General features: G+C 38.6%; 1 protein-coding gene across 7 annotated transcripts in view; it reads left to right on the plus strand.

Annotated features, from left to right (window-relative positions):
* EPS8 (EGFR pathway substrate 8, signaling adaptor) overlaps nucleotides 1–20,571 on the plus strand; it is a 143,552-nt gene that overhangs the window by 73,891 nt on the left and 49,090 nt on the right. For all 7 annotated transcript variants that reach the window (XM_071551386.1, XM_071551380.1, XM_071551385.1 and 4 more), the window contains 2 exons: nucleotides 11,369–11,459; nucleotides 12,510–12,583. In XM_071551386.1, the coding sequence (XP_071407487.1) occupies nucleotides 11,398–11,459; nucleotides 12,510–12,583 (136 nt within the window). In that variant the 5' untranslated portion in view covers nucleotides 11,369–11,397. The remainder of the gene's footprint in view (nucleotides 1–11,368; nucleotides 11,460–12,509; nucleotides 12,584–20,571) is intronic.

Raw genomic sequence — 20,571 nt, forward strand, 5'->3', positions numbered from 1 at the left:
TGACTTCACAGTTCTGTATGAGCAAACATATCACACAACTCTTCTGGTATCTCATTACTACACCCTGCTGAGGAGCAGGAAACGATTTTGGATTACCTGATTGGTGTCAAGGAGGAATTTCAAGTAGAAGGAAGAAAAAGTAATGTTCCCTTGAAAAACACTTTTTTTTCCAGTGCATATTTTTCAGTGACAACAAAATAGTGGTATTTTTTGACAATATTAAACTGAGTATTTCACTTGGCACCACTGAGTGATGGGATTATAGGTTCTGTCTTTCAGAGGAGGGAAAACTGAACGAGGCTTGTAAAAGTGTCTGCTGGTGCTAGGTCTTAAAATAGCTTATAGTGCAACTTATTCTCCAATTTTATTTAAAAATTAATTTGTTTGCTTCTGCCTTTTCTCTCTTCTGCCTTGTTTTTAGAATTTTCTTGTTCCCTTACTGTATGAACACTGTATCTAGGCTGCTTCTGACAATGTCTCCTACTATTAATGAAGAATAAAAGAGGTAGTAATCTGGGTAGCAACTTAGATACCAATTTTCAAGAGCAGTATTTCCCCCCATAGATTAAAGACAAAGCAGTTTTTGTAGGTCCTAGAGTTTGAAAGAAATAAGCTTCATGTAACACAGGGTAAGTTTTAAAGAAAACATACAGTTTTCTGTTGCATATATCTATAAACCAGCTTCAGAGTCAAACTTTTTGCTGAATTAGGGCAAAGGTTTGACTGACAGGTATTGGCATTGTTGCTGCTATTACCTACAGCTTCGTAACTGTATGACTTTGAGGACAAAGTCTAGTTTTTTTAGGTGTTTTAGGTGTATATGACAAGTGAAAACCTGGTCCCTTTTAGGAGACATGATGACTAGATTTGGAATTAATTCAAATGCTTTCCAGGAATCATGTGTTAATTTAATATTTTTGTATATATATGATGTTGCAAGTACATTGAAAATATAGGGGAATATTTTGAATTACTTCTGAAAATATGAATGCTTTACTAACTTCTCTTACATAAATATATTAAAAACTTGTATAATCGCCCAAGCTGGTGTTGGTGGTGTTTGGTTTAAATTATGTTACCTAAAGTCTTGATCTTTTGTATATTAGCCTTGTGAAGCCTTATTTGCTGCTTTGTTTGCATGTTATTTGTTTCAGTCCTTCGCTAGGGAAGTTTGAAGAGTTGGCGTTATTAGAGTAGCATTATTAATTTATTTGTTAAGTTTTAAAAGAGAAGTTTTAGATTTGCTGTTGAGCTCCACTGTAAGCTTACCTTTCATCTCAGCTTTGCTAATTTGCCGTGGTCTGATCAGTATTTTTCAATCTTAGGTATTTGTTCATGTTCGTTAAAGAGAGACTTTAATGGTAACTAACCAAAGGGAAACGGCTCCCCAGAGAACACGCCACACTCAGTGTGGGGGTGAACCCAAAAAGCAGTTTATTATTGAAAGAGCCGACCTATACAGGGTCGGTTAGGGGAGGTACTCGGAGCTGGGTGGAAACTTAAGAGGGATTGGGTGAAAGGGGTGTTGGCAACCATTAAATATTCAATAAGAACAGAGTCCTGGAAAGAGGAAGGAAATCTGAGGGGAGGGTTTTGGAACTTGGGCGCGATCAGTCAAGGGGAAGGGCAGAATGGATAACTGACAAACTGAATGGCCAATGGGGAAACACTTGTCAAGTGACAGGAGAACTGACCAATAGGGACTCATGGATTGGGGCACGATGGGCGGATGGGGCAGGCCCATTTCCAGTGGCTCACTGGCAGTGGCGCAGGGATAATTCCCTCAGGAGGGGACGCTCTGGTTCGGACTCCCCGGCAGGTCCCAGAGCTGCTGCGCGGCAGTGACACCCACTGTGGTGGCTGTGGCTGTGTTGCAGCGTGTGGCAGGAGCTGTGCTCGGGAGATGGCCCCAACGCCTCAGCGGTACAGCATTAGGGACAAACCGGAGAGGGAACACATGGGAAGGGAATGAATGTGGGAGGTAGAAACAGTGCAGGGGGGTACAAAACAAAAAACCCATACAAAATCTTCCAACATTCAGACTTCCAGAGTTTCAAGTCCACTGTCTATCCCTATTCCCATAGGTTCTTCTTCTTCTTGGTCTTCATCCATCCAATTCTGACAATATTCTCTCCATTCTTCATATGTTACTTGTTTCCCTACATTTCTCCCTTAAATGAGCTTCACAACAACTGCCTTTAATTTTTTTTGCACCTTATGGAAAATTTGAATCTTACAGTAAGATACAGAGTATGAACTCTTTCCACAGTAAAGTTTGAGGCTTTTCAGATATATCTGATTTTGCATTCAGAGCACTTTACTGGTGAAAGAAATGAAGATTTAATTAATAATGCTCTATCATGAAAGAATACCATCAATGGGTGGTCCATAATGGTATGAAACTTGTGTTTTTAAGATGATTGAGAAACCAGTGTATGTTGCTTCTACTTATTCTTAATTTTGTGTCTTTTAATTCAAGATTGTAACCTACGACTGACATAGAAATTTGTTTTTCTGTGTGACTAGCTGATGGACTTTAATAGACATGGGCCTTTATTTGATTGATTCTGTGTGCTGTCACATTCAGAATGGATGTCAGCTGTGTGGGACATTTGTATATGCCTTGCTTTTTTTTAAAAAAATGTGGTTTGAGTAGGGAGCAATAAGAAAGTCTTGCAATGGGAGTCATCTCTTGCCATGTCTGAGCCCACAGTAGCTGCAGTGTGTGTGTGTCTGGCTACAAGGTCTACAAAACAAACTGAGAAAAGAAAACTTGTGAAAGCAAGAATTTAATTGCCAAAATTTTATTAAACTAAATTAGAGAGGCATTGATGAGTGTTCTTGTCCTTTTTTTCTCTTTCTCCTCCTCCACACTACTTTTAATGATATGGTTAGAGTACGTCATTATATAGTTCCAGTTCAGCTTTTGTTATGAACTCTACCACGCCAATTTTAATAATGTCACTGTGTCATGTCACAGCTATTAACTTGCAAATAAATGTGGATAGGTGGTTAAGCCAGTTTCATTTTGTCAGCTTGCAGGTGTTTTAACGATGTTGGAAGTTCTTTCATTTTTTTGGCCAGAATGAGAGGAAAACTTTATCTAAACTGAAGGATGCTGTCTTGTTCGTTTTTATATACTTATAGTTACACCACAGTGAGTCTTATAATTTCTTGAAATTTTCGCAAGTGCTTCAGTGCAAGAAATTGTTGAAAAGCATTTCAGCAGCTACAGTCATAGCCTGTTTTCAAGGTGAAAGGGAAAATTATGTCGAAAATTCATGACCTCTTTGATGTGTTATCTTCAGGGAAGCACGATCAAGTGGCATCTGGATGGAAGTACCCTTTTAACACTGTTTCTTGCTGAATTTTCTGCTTAGTTAAACATGCACATTTGTATTATAATATTGTTTATGTTTGTATTTCTAAAGTGGAATTGATGGCTTGTTGGTTGCACACTGCAAATTGACTTTCAAATTAGTATCTTTTGAAATTTAACGATCTTATCTGAAGTATGATGTAACAAAGAATAAAAGGAAGTAATGAAAAAAATCAAAGTGTGAGGAAGGGAAATACAACTGTGGTTTCTGTGCTATGTGACCAGAATTCACGAGTGAGTGGTTCCAAGGCAAGTTGGGTTTGTTTGATTTTGGTTTTATTAAAAAAAAAAAAAAAGAACAAAACAAAATGAAAAGCAAACACTAAACCCACCAAAAACCCAAACCAGAACAAGTTTTTGTACATCTCTTTTCAGGTGGAGATATTGAGTATGTTGTAGCCATGTTGGAGTTTGGATTTATGAGTAAAATAGTATCCTTTCCTAGCTCACTACTGTACTTGAGGTAGACTTATCAAAGATACTGATTTTTATGGTAAATTATAATCACTTTTTTCTACTTCCCTCTACAAACTCCATCATATGCCATAGACACCTTCCTCTTTAGACTGTTCTGTATGTATGGAGGTTGTTGGGAGGGTTTGAGGGTTTTTTCCTTTTTTTTTCCTCCTTTTTTTCTTTTAAACAAGAGACTAGTCTTCCAGCTGTGGTGTCACATTCTGCAAGGTCTGCATAATGATCCTGATCTTGGTAATTAATACTCATGTTGCTTTAGATGAGGTAGTTAATTCCCTAATTAAAAATAGCAGCTTCAATGCTTGGCATATTTATTAACGTTCCTTTGTTGCAATAGGGATTTTAAGTCTTTGAAGCTTTTGTATCTGTTTTATTTTCTTTCAATACAGTTAATTATAAATCATGGCCCAGACCTGAGTGAAATGAATTGAAATACGTTGCCATGCCAGAATAAGAACATGGTTTTGAGCAGGATCTTTATTAGTGTGTCAATAATAAGAGCTAAGTCTAGGAACACGATCTATCTGAAATTTATTAATTCAGTTCTTTCTGTTGGTCTTCATATTTCTCCCCTTTCTTAAAATAAAGGGATAGCTATCTTAATTGTATTGTTAATATATTTCCTTAAGAGTGAATCACTGGAAAATATCATGGTGAGAAAAAGAAGGCCTGAAGAACATTTTTTATCCCAGTAGTTTTTCTAACAGCTAGCTTCTCTTTTAGCTAACAATTATTGCTCTGAAGAGAGGTCTTGCATTAACATATTCTAGTCAAAGTTTTATCATCATCATCATCATCATGGCTAAGCTTCGCGAACGAAGATTTGGGAAAGGCGCTACCCATGCTTGCTGCAAACGTGCTGGTGGCTAAAAAGGCCGATGCGGGATAGGCAAGTCTGGTCACAAAAGGCATAGTGGAATGTCTCCTTAGGTGATATTGGTGAGGAATGGTTCTTTTTGTGTTGTCTTTTCTCCTCAAGACTGATTCTGCGTGTGTTCCCAAAGGAAGCAGCAGTGTCATAAATGGTGTGTCTCCATGAATCCCAATTGGAGGCCAGAGTGCCCCATTGGTGACAGTCAATATGGCCAAGGCTGAGGTGTTCTTTCAGGGACTCCTTATATCTCCTCTTCGGGGCTCCTCTCTTGTGGCAGCCAGTGGCTCCATCCTGGAGACATGCCCTGCCCAGCACAGCTGCGTTCTCATCAGCATGGCCTCGGTACTGGTGCCCCTGCCTGTTTAAGAACAGTCACATTAGTCCGTTTAGGATTGAACGGAGGCAGTGCTGATGGAAGTGTTTGAGGAGCCACCGATGGTGGCAGTAGATGACCCATGATTCAGACCCATATAAAAGAGCAGACAGTACAAAGGCTCTGAAGACACTGATCTTTGTATTTTTCTTCAGATGTTTATTGGACCATACTCTGGTATGGAGTTTTCTGAAGGCTCTGTATGCCTTTGCCAGCCTGTTGTCTATCTCTTTGTTGATCTTAACCATCCGAGGAAATGATACTTCCTGGATAGGTGAACTGTTGGACTGACTTAAGCTCTGAATTGCCTATGGTGATGTGGGAATGATAGAAGACTTCTTGAGGTGCAGGTTGGTAGAGAACTTCCGTCTTCTTCAAGCTGACTTCCAGCTCAAAAAGCTCAGCAGCCTCTGCAAAGCAGGATGTTAAGCACTGCAGACCTGCTTCTGTGTGAGCAACGAGGGTGGCATCGTCAGCAAAAAGCAGCTCACGGACAAGGTGATTCAGGGTCTTGGTGTGGGCCTTCAGTCACCTTAGATTGAATAGGCTTCCATCGGTACGATATCGGATGTAGATGCCGTTTTCTTAACTGAGGTCTGCTGTGGCTCTTTGGAGAATCATGCTGAAGAAGATTGTGAATAGAGTTGGTGCAAGAACGCAACCTTGTTTCACACCATCGGTTATTGGAAAGGTCAAAGTCTTCTACTTTGATAACTATGACAAGAAATTTTCATATATAATTTATCCTAACCCTCCTGCTGAAAGGAATATTGCTAATGAATTTAGCATATTCCTTCTTAACAAAGGACTGAGAAAAAATAATAGATTTCAGAAAATGTCAGTGAAAATCAAAACACTTTTTGAAACTGGAAAAAACAGCATTGATCAAGCTTGTCTGCTGCTCTGCACGGTGGAGGTGGAGATGAATACACTTACCAATCCTTCTTCCTGGGCAGTGCTGTGTGCCTTGTCCTGCAGTGTTGTCCCCTGCCTGGTCAGAGCTGTACTCAGTTGTCTGCCACTGTTGCTTGATATGCTCCTACCTCTCTGACTCCTTACACAAACAGGTAAACAATATTCTGGGTTTAAGTTCAGCTTTCTCTAAGGAGTGAAATTCAGGGAGGAGAGAGGGGTCACATCCGGTCCTTTCCTCTCCATTCCCAGGTTTCTTTGGCAGAAACTCCAGTTAGCTGTCATTGCATCCAGCAGAAGGGTTCTTTGGGCTGCATTAAAATCTAAACATAGAATTCAATTTAGTGCAAGTTTGTATAAACTAAAATGCAGTGTAATTAGTGCTAATGGCCCTGCCAAACAATTGCTCTGAATCCAGAGAAGACCTGAAAGTTAACAGCATTTTCAAAATCATGTTATTGTGGCAATTTTATTACATTTTTACTTGCTTGGACCCAGGACTGTACACTCGAGTATATATAAATATTCCTTTCTCAGTAAACTCCAGCTCCCTCCTTTCCCCCCCTCATATATAAAGAGTAGCTTGAGAGAGGCAAGGGGAACAACAGCCAGAGCAGTTGGGAGTGAAGTCCAAATGTTTTGTGTGGAAACTACCTCAGTGGAAGGGCCTGACTTTCAATTTTCTGCGTGATTTTTGTTGTCACCTTTTTGACCAGCCCTTTGGATGCTCCAATCCACTTAATAGGAATCTGAAAACATTGCAACGCTGTTGCCAGCTCAAGCAATAGCAGTTTGTCTCAGAGAAATTCTGGTATCAGTGTACTGGGGGTGTAAAAATCTCAGGATCATTTCTGAAGTATTGCTTACCTATGCATGCATGTGCATCTTGGTGTTTATGTTGAACAGCCAGCAGAACTCGTGTTTGCTCTTGGTTGTGCTCTGAAGCAAGCCTCAAAGCAGAGGGCAGCAGCAGCCTTTCATGTGGCTCTTCAGGATGTATTTCTGCCAGGAATTTCCAATTTGTAAAATCTGTGCCTGGATTGAAGATGCATATAGGAGACTGATGGGTCAGAACAACAAGGTAGACACAAGGAGATACTATTTAAAAACTTAGCATGGGTAGGAAAAATGTGTATGAGTGAGCACGATGAGGCTGGAGAAGAAACAGGTGAAAAACAGCAAGTCACGCAGCGAGTAGATTTTGTACATTCTGTAGAAGAGTGCTCAGTGCTGGGAGATAGCAATATGGTCCATTTTTACTGAATGCACAATGAGGTGCAGTGTAGCATGGGTTCATCAAACGTTTTAGTTGTTTTTGTTGCTCCGTAATAGTTTTAACACGGACAGCTGGAGACAGAGTGTCCTGGTCTGACATTGCTACACTATCAGATCTGCTTTCGAAAAGTGTTGCCTTGTGGCAGTCCGCTCCTCGTGTCTTTTAGGCAGGATCTGCACCCAGTGCCTGTGTTCGGGATGGGGAAGAATTCTTTGGGGGTTTCGGGAGCACATGGTAACAATGGCTTGTTGCTAACAACACTTTCTTAATTGGTTGCTAATTCTCATTCCAGCTGTTCTGCTTTCCTTTTCCTTACCCTACATCTTTCTCTCCTTAACCCTTACCCCTCCATTATTTCTAAAATACCCATGTCTTTACATTTTTTCTTCTTTTGTTTCCATATGATATTGTGATCTGCCACTGGATGGGACCAGTTGCTTCAGGATAACTGGTAAAGAGCACCAGTCTCTGGAATATCCAACTTTCTTAAAGGAAATAGCTATGCCTTTCTAGAAAAGGTGGGAGGTTTTTTAAATGAATTAGGGGCTTTTGTTACTTTAAAACTCCTAGGAAATTAAGTGACAGGACATGCGAGTTGATGTGTCAGTTTTTTGCACATGAATTGCATTACTTTCATTAGACTGCTGTGCTACAAGGTGAGGAAGACAAAGAGTATTTTTGCATTTGGACATTTTTAAAGAATTAATATTTATAACTGATCTCCCCGTGCTTGGGATTAGACCACCTGCAGACTACTAAATAATCAAACTTCTGTCTCAGAAATGGTTTGTCTGTTATAAAGGCTGGGCCCTTGTCATTTACATAGCTGATGGCTACCAGTATACTGGAGTCCTTTCAAAAATAAAGCTGATGGCAGCAGTGGATTTATTTTTGTTCAGTCTCTGATACTGTTGGAGGACTATTTAGTGTTTATTTGTGTTTATAAGTTTCATATTTAAAACTATTTTCTTACTGGGCTTAATAACATATTACTTTCATATGTTTAAAGATAAAACACCTTAATATTTGTCTTATGCATTATTATTTCATCTGTTTTCTTACTATTCTTTTCTTTGTAAATTCTTATTTAGTTTTTCTGCTTGCAAATACTTCTTTTTCAGAGTAGGCTTGATTTCTTTGCAAGATGCTGAGACATGAGCATTTTTATCCATATTCAGAAGTAAACTGTTGATACTTCAGGCCTGCATAAAGAGGGATTGTACTATTAATTGTGAAGGATGTTTATTGTAAAGTCTAGGACACCAGTGTATGTTGCTGTGAACTGCTGGGCTGAGGTGAAAGGGAAGATTAAAGAGGAAGTGGAGTTTATTAATAGGCACCTGTTTGACAATGGCTTTGCAGTGTGCAGTAGTTGACTTTTGCTACAGGACTGACTGGTTAAAAGAGATGAAAGAGCATTTGAGATGAGAAATACAGCTGAGAGAGCTGTACAAGTGGAATAATAAACAGAGTACTGCACATTCTGTTACCCTTCTGTGGGTTTTCCCATTTATTCATCATGCACTTAATTAAAAAAAAAAAGAGTTCTCCTAAAATGGTTTTTTCTGAAACATTTAGGTTGAAAGAGATGAAATTGGCTGATAGTTTGGGGGGATTGTGAATAGTTTTGTGGGGCTTTTATAAATATATAGATTAGTTATAAATAATTATGGTAAAGCATTTGTTTGTAGTCATATTCAAGAGCTTTCTTGAACCAGGGGGCAGAAGTATTGCATAGACTCTTGAAATTGTCACATCAGGGTTGTTGTCTTGGCATTTCAAAAGCATTGGAAAATTGAATGAGGGACAGGAAATATTGTTGACTTTACTCAGCTTTCAAATAGCAAGTGGTGTTTTGTTTGCATATCAGCTAAAACTGACTAAAACTTTTGTGCTTACCTGCCAGAACAAGCTGCTCAGCTTCATTGCTGCTTTAAAACATCAGTGTCTTGCTGACTTCAGAGGCTCAAGCTTGAATTTCTAATATATTACATTCCTTCTACTTAAAATATCTGTTTCACCACTTTCATAAAATTAAGTGGAATACAAATACAAACCAAGTATTTGTCAGATTAAGATGTCAGAGGAGAGGAATTATTCTGAGTTTTAAACCCAAGGATTTTTCCCCAGATCTCACTTTAAAGCAGATAGTTGCAGAATTTGGTATAAATAGGGCTATGAAAAAGATTACAAATGCTTGATTATGCCAAACAGAATTATTAAATAAGTGCTATTTTATACAATGTGTACATGGAAGGTAGAGGAAATTGGAGATACCAAAAAAACTATGGAGATAATTTTTTTAAGTTTTTTGGCTCTGATCACAGAGTAAACTGTTAAGCAGGGCAGCAAACTGGGCAATGCTTGTAGGTGGTAAGAATTAATAGCTGATAGGAAGTGTTGAAGAACTTAATGGCATCATGAGCATGAGCTGGTCCATGGAGCCGCTGAAATGGAACAGGGAGTGCACAGTGGACTGGCAAATTCTGCTGAGAAAATGAGTAGTTGTATCCTTTCAAGTCATGAGACAATTTCAGGATGCTTCCCAAAGGTTGTAATTGCTAATGAGTTGAGCAGCACTTGGATAGTAATTTATTGGAGACAGTTGCTAAGGACTGCACTCTATAAAAAGCATCTTAGAGCAGCCAAAGAGGCTACCAAGTTGGACATGTGATATGTTTGCAGAGAAATGAAAGTAAAATGTGGGTATGTCAGTAAAGAGGTTTGGCAAGGAGCAATGGAGGATTTAAAACTAAATCTAATAGATAAAAAAAAAAGATATACTAAGCCAAGTTACTAAGTATTTGCCCACTAAAAGCAAAATCATCCTTCCACATGATTTCATTTGGAATGTGAAATAGTTTGGTTCTAGTTTGTTTTGTAAACTGCATCTGAGGCAGGAGGTGTCAGGTGTTCCTCAGAAAGATATGAAAACTACTGTGTTCTTCCAGTACAGAAGCGCAAAAGCAGCTTGCATATCTTTTGAACTGATAGAACTGTTTAGAGCTGAGAACAGATTGCTATTGTCTTTTTGCATGAAAGAGAAAAGTAGCAGAATGTATGTGGATACAAAGTGCAATAAGTCCTGCAGATTCATCATCTGTTGCTTCTCTGTAAAACAAAGAAGAACAAAAGTGAGGCAGTAAGTTGACTTAGTGATTCAGAAGATAAGCTGGTTATAAGGTGACTTTAGTACAAAGCCTGGTTGTGCTTACTTTCTAAGTGAAGCTTGTGTTAGGTAAAAATTTTATCTGTTATGCTTTTGACTATTTTGCAGAGTTAAGTCTTTTTCTTTTTCTATTTAATGACTGAGATGTTGACAAATATTCAAATAGTATTATTCATATATGTATGTAAATGAAAGAATATTTATCCATGGTAAATTTGAATATGAAAGGACTATGAAAGTCACTTTCCATAGTCAGTTTTAACTTCAATGCACATATTATTTATTTAAAGGAGAAGGCATTTGTTTAACTGTTTCGTCATAGCCTCGTTAGCATGAAAGGTTTCATTTAGCATGCTAGACTTTGAGGATGTTAAATGCTGTTTAACACCCACCCCCCCCCCCAACCTCCAAACTTTAAGTCCCAAAATAGCTAACCAAGTTTCCTTTTGTTTTTATACGGCATCTTTCTAACCCTTCAGCTGATACATTTCATAGAATATGTATCAAAAGATCATTTCAAAAGGTTCATTTGAAAGAAATGAACTGAAATCATGCTTGACTATTAAAGTTACCATTTGGAAGATCTTGTTCACTAATGCAGTAGATGTTGTTCTTTGTTTTGTGAGCCTTTTATTTCTAAGGCTATTCCTAAAGACCATTTTATCAAAAATAATAGCTTTGTTCACTAAATTATAAATTATTTGAAGCAATAACTATCAAATTGCAATTGGGAGAAGTTCTGTAACACATCTTTAAGGCACCACTGTCATGCAGTTAATAAAAATTGAGCTTGTTAATGCAGTTTCTTTCCCATTTCAACCATAATTTTCTCATTATGTTTGTATTACATCTGTGTTGAACTTTCATCTTTTAAGAGACTTCAATTCATATGCTGTTGTTTCTTTTCCCAGGTCGTTTCTCCAAGTAAGTGACAGTAAGAATGAACGGACACATATCAAACACCCCTCCTGGTGGATATGGAAGTTATTTTCCTCAAATGAAGTAAGGTTATGTCTTTGATTTTTCTTTTATGGACAAAAAGAAAGTTGTATTTTCTTCTTTAAGCTTTTATTTCAGATAGAGCAATAATTATTAGATCCCTTTGGAATTATACAAAGCCAGTTTCTGTAAAAGAGTGTGCAGCTTCCAAACGATGGAACTAAACTGACAGATACCATCTGACTGGTTTTTGTATTAGTATAAGGGTAAATCTATATTACTGAATGGACTAATCTCGAACAGAAAAATAAATTGCTGTAACCATAACATGCTTATTGTGTTACTCAGAGAGGTCTTTATATGCCTGAGATGTTTAAGAGTTAGCTCTAAGTGAATGCATGTTTATGTATAAAAGATGAGGCTGCCTTTCCTATCTGTGAGAAAAATAGTTTCCCAGTAAACAGAACTGAGCACCTGTTAACCTGAAAGTGCTACATTGACTAAGATAAGAGGATGATCTCTGTATCAGGAGCATGACACTAGGCTAATTCGCAACACTAATGAGAATTTACCCGTCTGATGCCAAAGAACGTGTATTCCTATATGGAGCGTGACATCTGTGATATCCTTTGCTTTTCATATTGTTGTCCCTCTAAGGTGAGCTTGTATATGACTCATTCTTGTTGTTACACAAGAAGGAAGTCATAATGCCTTTTCATTTGCTGTAGACAGTGATAGTCTTACATTAAAAAGAGTTAAAATGGTTGAAAACAATCAACATTTGTGTATGCAGGGAAAAAACCTCAAAATCCTACCCAAGTCTTTGGCATAGTCATCATTATTATTGTTGTTATTGTTATTATTAGTATTATCATTATTTAGTGATATTGGTTACTTTACATTGTATTAATGCAGCAAGAAAGAGTGCTGAAAGACATGCAACCCAAGTGAAACGTTGTTCATTATATTCATGGGACAGAACAGACATCATTTACCTCTGTTACTGATGTTGTAGGTATGGGTAGTCCTACATAAGGGGAGGGTTTTTTCAGTGCCTCTTTCTATGTGCCAAATGCATCTATACAGAAGTTAATCAGAAATGTTTTCTTCCAGTGGCTATGGCTCCCCAGCATTTGCTCAGGCAGAAGGGGAGCAGAACTCAAGAACAAGTGCAAAAGCTCTTTATGGTAAGACAGCAAAAAGTCTCTAAATTTCTATGCTAAATTGTTGCTTAAATATTGATTGTGGTGTCATGGTGGAAATATTTTATACATATTAATCTGAAAGTGTATGTGCAAACACATGGGTGTGTATGTCAACTAAATTAAAAAACGAAGTGATTTTATGCCTACTAAAGTGAACTAGACTAACTAAAAAATGGTTTTGCAGTTTCCTAAGCAGAGAACTCCCACCTGCTCATTTTTAAGACAGCAATTTATAAAGCATTTGTCACAAAACTAAGAGTGATCCTATAGCTAAGGTATGTACCAGGGAGAAGGCATTTGGGGCCTAGCTTGTGCTACAGGTTTGATTCATGACCTGTGCCTCCCCCTGCCCTCCCCACCTTTATCCTCTTAGCAGGAAAGGGATTAACAATATTATTCTACTTTGACACAAGGATTTAATGGAAATGAGATTTGATGTAGCAGATTTGGAGTCCTGTTTGGCTTGCTATTTTCAATAGGCTTTGTGGCTGTCAGATGTGACGTTACTTAAAAATGCCTAAACGCTGTTGCACTTACCAACCTCAAACGCTGGTATTTGTCTTGGCTGTATACACTACTCTGTAGCCTAATGCCAAATCACTGTGGAGGCAGAATGCAGTCATGTTCCTTGCCAGCCAAATCGCACCATTTTCAGGTCATCCTGCCCCACTGTGAATATATCCTGTTCATAGGTGTGCTAGTAATGGAAGTAGAAGCAGCAATGAGTTCCTGAGATGTTCTGCTGTGTAAATCTGTGTCTGTTGTTAAACGCTCTTTTGAACGTCAGTGCATCTGATGAGACTGGAGGTTTGCAGTGAGAACCTGGTCCTGTGCAGGACTCCTTGCACCTCAGCCTGCTCTGCCCTCTTGCATCTGCCACCTCTTGTGCAGGTTAACAAACTGAAAAGCTCAGAGAGCCCTGGCTAGTAACTGCAACATGCCAAATAGTAACTAATCTTCTCCCTCCTGTTTTGGGTGTGGTGGTGGCTGGGAGTGACCTTAGAGGTTAGGGGAGATATGGTAGCATGGTGTAAAATCATAGAATTGTTTAGGTTGGAAAAGACCTTTAAAATGATTGAGTCCGATCATTACCCCAGCACTGCCAAGTCCCCCACTGAACCATGTCCCCAAGAGTCACATGTACATGTCTTCTAAATACCTCCAGGTATGGAGACCCAAACACTTTCCCTGGGCAGCCTATTCCAGTGTTTGACAACTCTTTTGGTGAAAACATTTTTCCTAAATATCCAATCTAAACATGATGTTGCATGTGAATCATTCTAAATTTAAATTTACTATTTTTTAGTGGTGTGCTACAAAAGTCAGTCACTTGACATAGTGCTGAAGGCTGGAACTGCAGCTGAGGAGAATTCTGAACTGATCATTTTAAACAGTGATTTCTGCATCCTGTATGAGTTCATTCAACAAACTGAGTGCAAGTGTTGACAGAAATAGTAGGTTGTAACAGAAACCAGCAAGAGACTTGTGGAAAACTCTTAGCAGATTATTCCTATATGAGACGTTATGAGAGCGTTGTGATTTTCTTTTTCATTTTGTGTCATCATCATAATTTTTCAAGGGAACATTGTTAGATCACTAAGTGTCTTTAAAGTTTATGGGCTTTTAAAATATCATCTCTCTGAGGTTTTTCATATCAGACATGATGGGATAGTCATATATCAGTAGAAGGTGGGAACAAGTGAGTAAATTTGATGTATAATGATAATCATCCTTTTACTTCCAAATTACTTAATTAAATTCAGGTACTAATTGAAAATTATTGCCATGTAACTGCTGCATGGTGGCTGCTGTAAAATTAATTGTTGATCTTGGTTCTCTTCTGTTGCTGTAGATGTATCACAAAACTGTAGCTGCAGTTGCCAGGAACTGAGCGAAGTAGACTCAGTTATACTGGAGCTCCAAGTGAATGTGTATTAGCACAGCTTTTAGAGTGAAGTTTGCACATTTTACTGCTTTTGCTCTGTTTTATATATGTAAGTTATGGGGCTGTCAGTATCATCAAATACATGAACTGGAGAAAGCAAGGAAAACACCAAAAACCTTTCTCAGATTCAGGGCAATTATATTTTTCTAATTTTTAGCAGCCAAGTTAGTATTCTGCTGCATCCCACATTTGCCTCTTCTTCCTTTGTGATTTTAAGACTTTTTGTGCATGCTGTCCTAAGGAGGGTGGAAAGCAGTTGACTGATAGTGGAATTGTTAAAATGCTTATTATGTAGTATTTTATTTATGATTAATAACTAACTATTTTATTTGAGATTCATGAGACTGAAATCCTATAAAGCAGATTGGAGGCATCTAAGCCTTTTTTTGTATTTTACATTAGGTACATTTATATTAAATATATGTATTTTATGTAAATACATAAAGCTCACATGTTTAATAGATTTGTTTGTATTATACTGGAAAATATATTTATAATTTTACTGTAAAAGTAAAATGAAGTGTTTTTTTGTTTTGATAAAATGTGACAGTGTGACATTAGCAGCAAACAGTCCATGAAAAACTTCTTTTCTTGGAAGACTTTTGAATGTCATTTGGACTAAGCCACCTATCCATGGGTATCAACAAATGAAGATGGTACCTGGGCTCCTAACTGACTACTTGATCTTGAAGTCAATTACTTCCAAGCACTGTAAAGACCAAATTAAAAAATATTTTTATTATTACTACTACTATTGCTACTGCTTATTATTATTATGTATATGTATGTGTATATATACATACAGGCACATTTATGTCCTGGCATGAAGTTTGTGTCTTAAATTCCAGTACTGAGGTGATTCATGATTGTTCAGTCTTGAGACATAAGGTTGGCCACAGTGCTATGGGAAGGGAGGCTGCAATTTTATTGGTGTTACTGACAGTTCAGTTAGAAACTAGACCAGAGACATCACTATCTCTGATGTGGCTGTATGATAGCATAAGCTTCCTGCCTTTTTTCTTGTGTCAAATGATCCCTTTGTTTTCACTTATTTCTTTCCTGAAATGAACTGATTTCTATTTGCACGATATATCTCCCTCTGAGCTGGGAGGGAAGGTGCCCTCTGGACATTATTACAGGGTTTATTTCAGCACTTACTTCCTGATCATTCCATCTGAAGTGGGTTTTGGCTTGTACTGTCATCTGTTGTCCTAGCATTGGCTTCTCCATCTGTCTTCAGCAGCTCTGCTTTGTGGGGAGACATTGCAGCGTCAGTTCAGGACTGTGCTGGAGTTTTGCCAGTTAGTGACACCATGTGGAGCTAAATTGGTCTTCACAGCACATCAGAGAAGACTAAGTGTTTTATACACTGTGTTTATATTCTCATGGCTGTGATTAGATGCTAGAAGTGAAATTGCCTGTGTATTTTTGCATCGCTCAAATACCTCATTCAGAGCAGGAACTGTAGTGTAACAAATTCAAGGGAATCACAAGCAGGACATAGGTGAAGTAAATGAGCTCATTGAAAGAAGCTATCCAAGTTACATGCTTGTATTATTTGATGATCAAATGCGTTAAATTGACATGGACTTCTAAACGACACACTTTGTTTGACAGCTAGTTCCACACAGCCATCAGAGAGTAGCTTGTGATACAAGTCTCTGAAGGTGATAGTGTTTGCTTCTCTGAAAATGAGATTTGTTTTGAACTCAGGTTTTGACTTTCCTCCTTGGATGTTTAAGTCACCTCTCTTGCAGTTTGCTCTGTCTTGCACTGAGTTTTTCCAGCTACTGCAATAAATTCTTAAAGGGCTGTCAGCAGTCAGTTCAAGGCAGATGCATGACAGTAAACTAAGTATTGGGCTTTTCTGCTTGATAATGTGTGGTAATAATTTATAGTGTTATTCCTGGATTCTTAGGGCAGCTTGTGAGGGATACTCTTATTCAATGTCCGTGTGGATTGCCATCAGAATTCCGAACTTTGTCTCTTTGTATACTGTATAGACAATTTCCAGTTTGCCTGTGGAAGGGGAATATGGACCTACCTTTACCCTTCTTTGTGTTTTCATAACCATAGCATTGATAACATTTATTACATCTGACCTGTGCAAATATTTGTAAGATATTAATTGAAGTCTAAGCATCAATATTCCTCCCTTCTCTTTCATTCTTTTAGAACCTGAAAATCTATTGTGCCTAAATATCATAGCCCTAAGCAACACCACCCATGCTTCAGGTCATGTTAAGACAGAGCCTGAGATCTTTTGGTTCTGAAGAAAATTTTCCTTACATAGATAAGGACTGTGTTGGTTTAAAGGTGAACCAGCAGGGGAAATGAACTCACCACGAGAGAGATTATAAGTCAGAGCTAAAATTTAATAATAATATTACAATAACAACACTGACACAAAAGGGAAATTGCTTTCAACTCACAAAACCCCAGCAGTATAACCCAGTGTCCTGGGGCACAAACCCAAGGGGGTTTGTTTGCCCTTGTGCTGAGACCCCTGTGGCTCCCCCAAGTCCAGAGAAAAGGAAAAGAAAAACCTGTTGGTGCAGGCGAGGGCTGTGGTCTGGGCCGAGAGCAGTGATCCCCTCCTGTCAAGGTCCTGCTGCTGCTCTGGATCCGACGAGAAGTTACCAAGGTCGTCTTACCCACCACTTATGTACCCTCAGGGAGCACCCAGTCCCTCCCCCTGGGCGGGGACTCACACAATGGGTGATTAACTCTGGGAGCCAGGGGGTATTGAACTGTTGATGGCCCATTAGCAGCTCCACCCCCCTCAGGCTGGGTGTGAAGGTGATAATGGCTCTCTGGGCAGCTGCTGCTAATGGCCCATTGTCCTTGGGGAATGAATAGAGGGGGTAGAATACACAGCTTTGATCACCCCCACACAGGGTTAGCTGGTCCCTCCTGCTGAACTAGGACAAAAACTTAGATTTTTCTTGCTGTGATCCATATCTCTGTGTGGACTTCTGGACAGTGGCACAGAGCCAGGCTACAGTAGAGTTTATTAAGCAACTTTGTGATTTGCAACATTGCGGCACCCCCTTCCATTTGGAAAATGGGTGATACAAGACTCTGGCTATGTCAAGTTCTTTTCCTAGCTCTAGTACTGTTGCTTTTGTCTGAAACAGTGAAATAGTTATCTTTCCAAAGTATGAAATGGTCCTTCACAGAAATAACTGGGAGAGCTCAGGAGTTCTTGGTGTAGCGAGGGCAAGGAACGGAATGAGCTATGGCAATCTTCAGTCCTATTTATCTGTGTCGTGTTCTGTCTAGTAATATTTTGACTTGGCTGAAAGTCTTCATTTAAGAAGTTTCTTTTTGTTTTCTGGTGGTTTAGATGCTTTCAAAAATGGTAGAAAATCAGTACCTTTTGTTATCTCTGAAAACAGAAACATAGTCTGTTCCTGCTGATTGGTGAATTCAGTCATTTCACGGAACATGGATAGCAGTAACATCTGTCCCTATCAGACAGCAGTAAAAGTAATAGTTTCTGTGAATCAATGTGTCTGTTCCTTTGGAAATTTTAGTGGCTGGTAGATCTTAAATTCAGGACCTATGAATGAAGTAATATGCTGCTTTTAAGTTCATTGTTGTTGTGTTGTGAGAGATTTTATTTTACTCAAATTCCTCTGGGTTGCATTTGCTATAGATTGTGATTAAGAATTTAACTTAGGTATCTTCTGCCATGATCCATTGATTTTTTTTTTCTTTTACCCGAGGGAAAATCCTTTTGGTAAATAGTGTATAGTGTGTCAGCAGGGTTTGAGCTAACTGTGGTGTTAAGGCTGCACTGTATTCTAAGTGGTAGATGCAAGAGCTACAATCAGTAGAGCATATAGAAAAAACCCAGTAGTTTTGGTAGTTTTATTCAGCCTTTGATAGTTTTATACCTCATTTCTGGAAGTCTCTATTGCAGTATTTTACTTTAGCTTCCATAGCCTCTTCATGTATGAAAGGATCCGTGAGAGGCTGAGATTGATTGGGAGAGTGAAACAGAGCATACAAAATAGTATTTTGTTTTCAGTATCCGTGGTTGACCCCAACCATGAGGACCTACCCACTTGCTTCCTCACTCCTCCTGTCTTCTTCCTGCAGCAGATTAGTAGAGAGAACTGGAAGAGCTAAAGCAAGAAAAAACCTGATGGATCAAGATAAATATAAGTGAAGGAAAGAGCAGGAGGAAAAAAGACTGAGACAAAGACAGTCACTCACTACCTTCCATAAGCAGACCAATGTCCAGACTGTCTGGGCAAGAACGTTTTGGAAGGACTATCCACCAGTTTTATTGCTGAGCATGACAGTATACAGTATGGAAAATCCCTTTGGCCAGATGGGGTCAGCTGTCCCAGCTGCGTCCCACCCATCTTGTGCACCTCCAGTCCACTCACTGGGGCAGAAGAGTGAGAAATAGAGGATGCCTTGACACTGTTCAGCAACTGCTAAAACATCTCCATGTTATCAACACTGTTTTGGTTGCAGATTCAAAATTAACTTCATCCCAGCAAAGCCCCGTCGTGTTTCAGTGCATCAGCAAATTCTGTTGCTCATTTTCAATATTAGAGTATGTGCTACTTACACTTGAAGATAAGTCAGGAGATGTTTCAGAGTTTCTCCTAATGCAGTCAAATTATTATTGATAGACAATAATCAGCCACTTTGAGATGTGAAAAAGTTGAGAGACGAAAGCTGCATTTCCAGAAGAATGGCAATGGGCAACTCTGTAGAAAAAGAGGGAGTTGTATATGGATGAAAAAGACTGTGAGAGTCATGTGCTTAGATATATCTGACTTGAAAGTAGAAACACATAAGGATTGTAGGAAGGAGCAGCCGTCCCTTATTTCATATGGATAAAGGAGGACAGAGAACAGGTTTGCAGGCTTATATCAATTTTCTTGGAAGTTCAGGGCACGTCAGCAGGATGGGGTATGAAAGAGTTTGTGTCCCTTCTGATGGCAAGGTGAGAAGTTGTTAAGGGTCGTGGTAGAATCTAGGAGCCAGGCACTAGGAGAAAGTAGAGGTCGAGATTTAATTTTGAGCTCCTGGCAAAAACTGCGGGAGAGGGGATGAATTTTAGATGCCTGCTTTCCTTTTCTCCTTTTCTCCGTTTCTCCGTTTCTCCTTTTCTCCTTTTTTTTCTCCTTTTCTCCTTTTTTTTCTCCTTTTCTCCTTTTTTTCCCCTTTTCTCCTTTTTTTTCTCCTTTTCTCCTTTTTTTTCTCCTTTTCTCCTTTTTTTCTCCTTTTCTCCTTTTTTTCTCCTTTTCTCCTTTTTTCTCCTTTTCTCCTTTTTTTTCTCCTTTTCTCCTTTTTTTTCTCCTTTTCTCCTTTTTTCTCCTTTTCTCCTTTTTTTTCTCCTTTTCTCCTTTTTTTTCTCCTTTTCTCCTTTTTTTTCTCCTTTTCTCCTTTTTTTTCTCCTTTTCTCCTTTTTTTTCTCCTTTTCTCCTTTTTTTTCTCCTTTTCTCCTTTTTTTTCTCCTTTTCTCCTTTTTTTTCTCCTTTTCTCCTTTTTTTTCTCCTTTTCTCCTTTTTTTCTCCTTTTCTCCTTTTTTTTCTCCTTTTCTCCTTTTTTTTCTCCTTTTCTCCTTTTTTTTCTCCTTTTCTCCTTTTTTTTCTCCTTTTCTCCTTTTTTTTTCTCCTTTTCTTTTTTCCTGTTTTCCTTTGTTTTTTCCTTTTTTCCTACTTTGCATTATGTTCATATTATGGGGAGACTTTATTCATTCTTCTCTCAGTGGAATTTATGCCAGGCACTCAAGAAAACCATCTCTTTGAGCCTGCATGTTGAGCATCTGGGATGACCCAGTATGGGAAAGGAGACCCACTTACTAACTATTGAATTTGTGAAAGGGTTGAAAAACAAAGGTAGAGGAAACACCCTCCCATAACAGAAGCATTTTGCCTCATGGCAGGGTACATCTTTTAAGATGTATTTTGAAGGGTGAGTAATTTCATGGTGCAGCCATAGTTATCTACCTCCAGATCCTCTATAGCACTGTTGGCAACTTCCAAGACTGCTATAGGCT

This window comes from Pithys albifrons, chromosome 3 (genome assembly GCF_047495875.1).
Source record: "Pithys albifrons albifrons isolate INPA30051 chromosome 3, PitAlb_v1, whole genome shotgun sequence".
Classification (NCBI taxonomy): domain Eukaryota; kingdom Metazoa; phylum Chordata; class Aves; order Passeriformes; family Thamnophilidae; genus Pithys; species Pithys albifrons.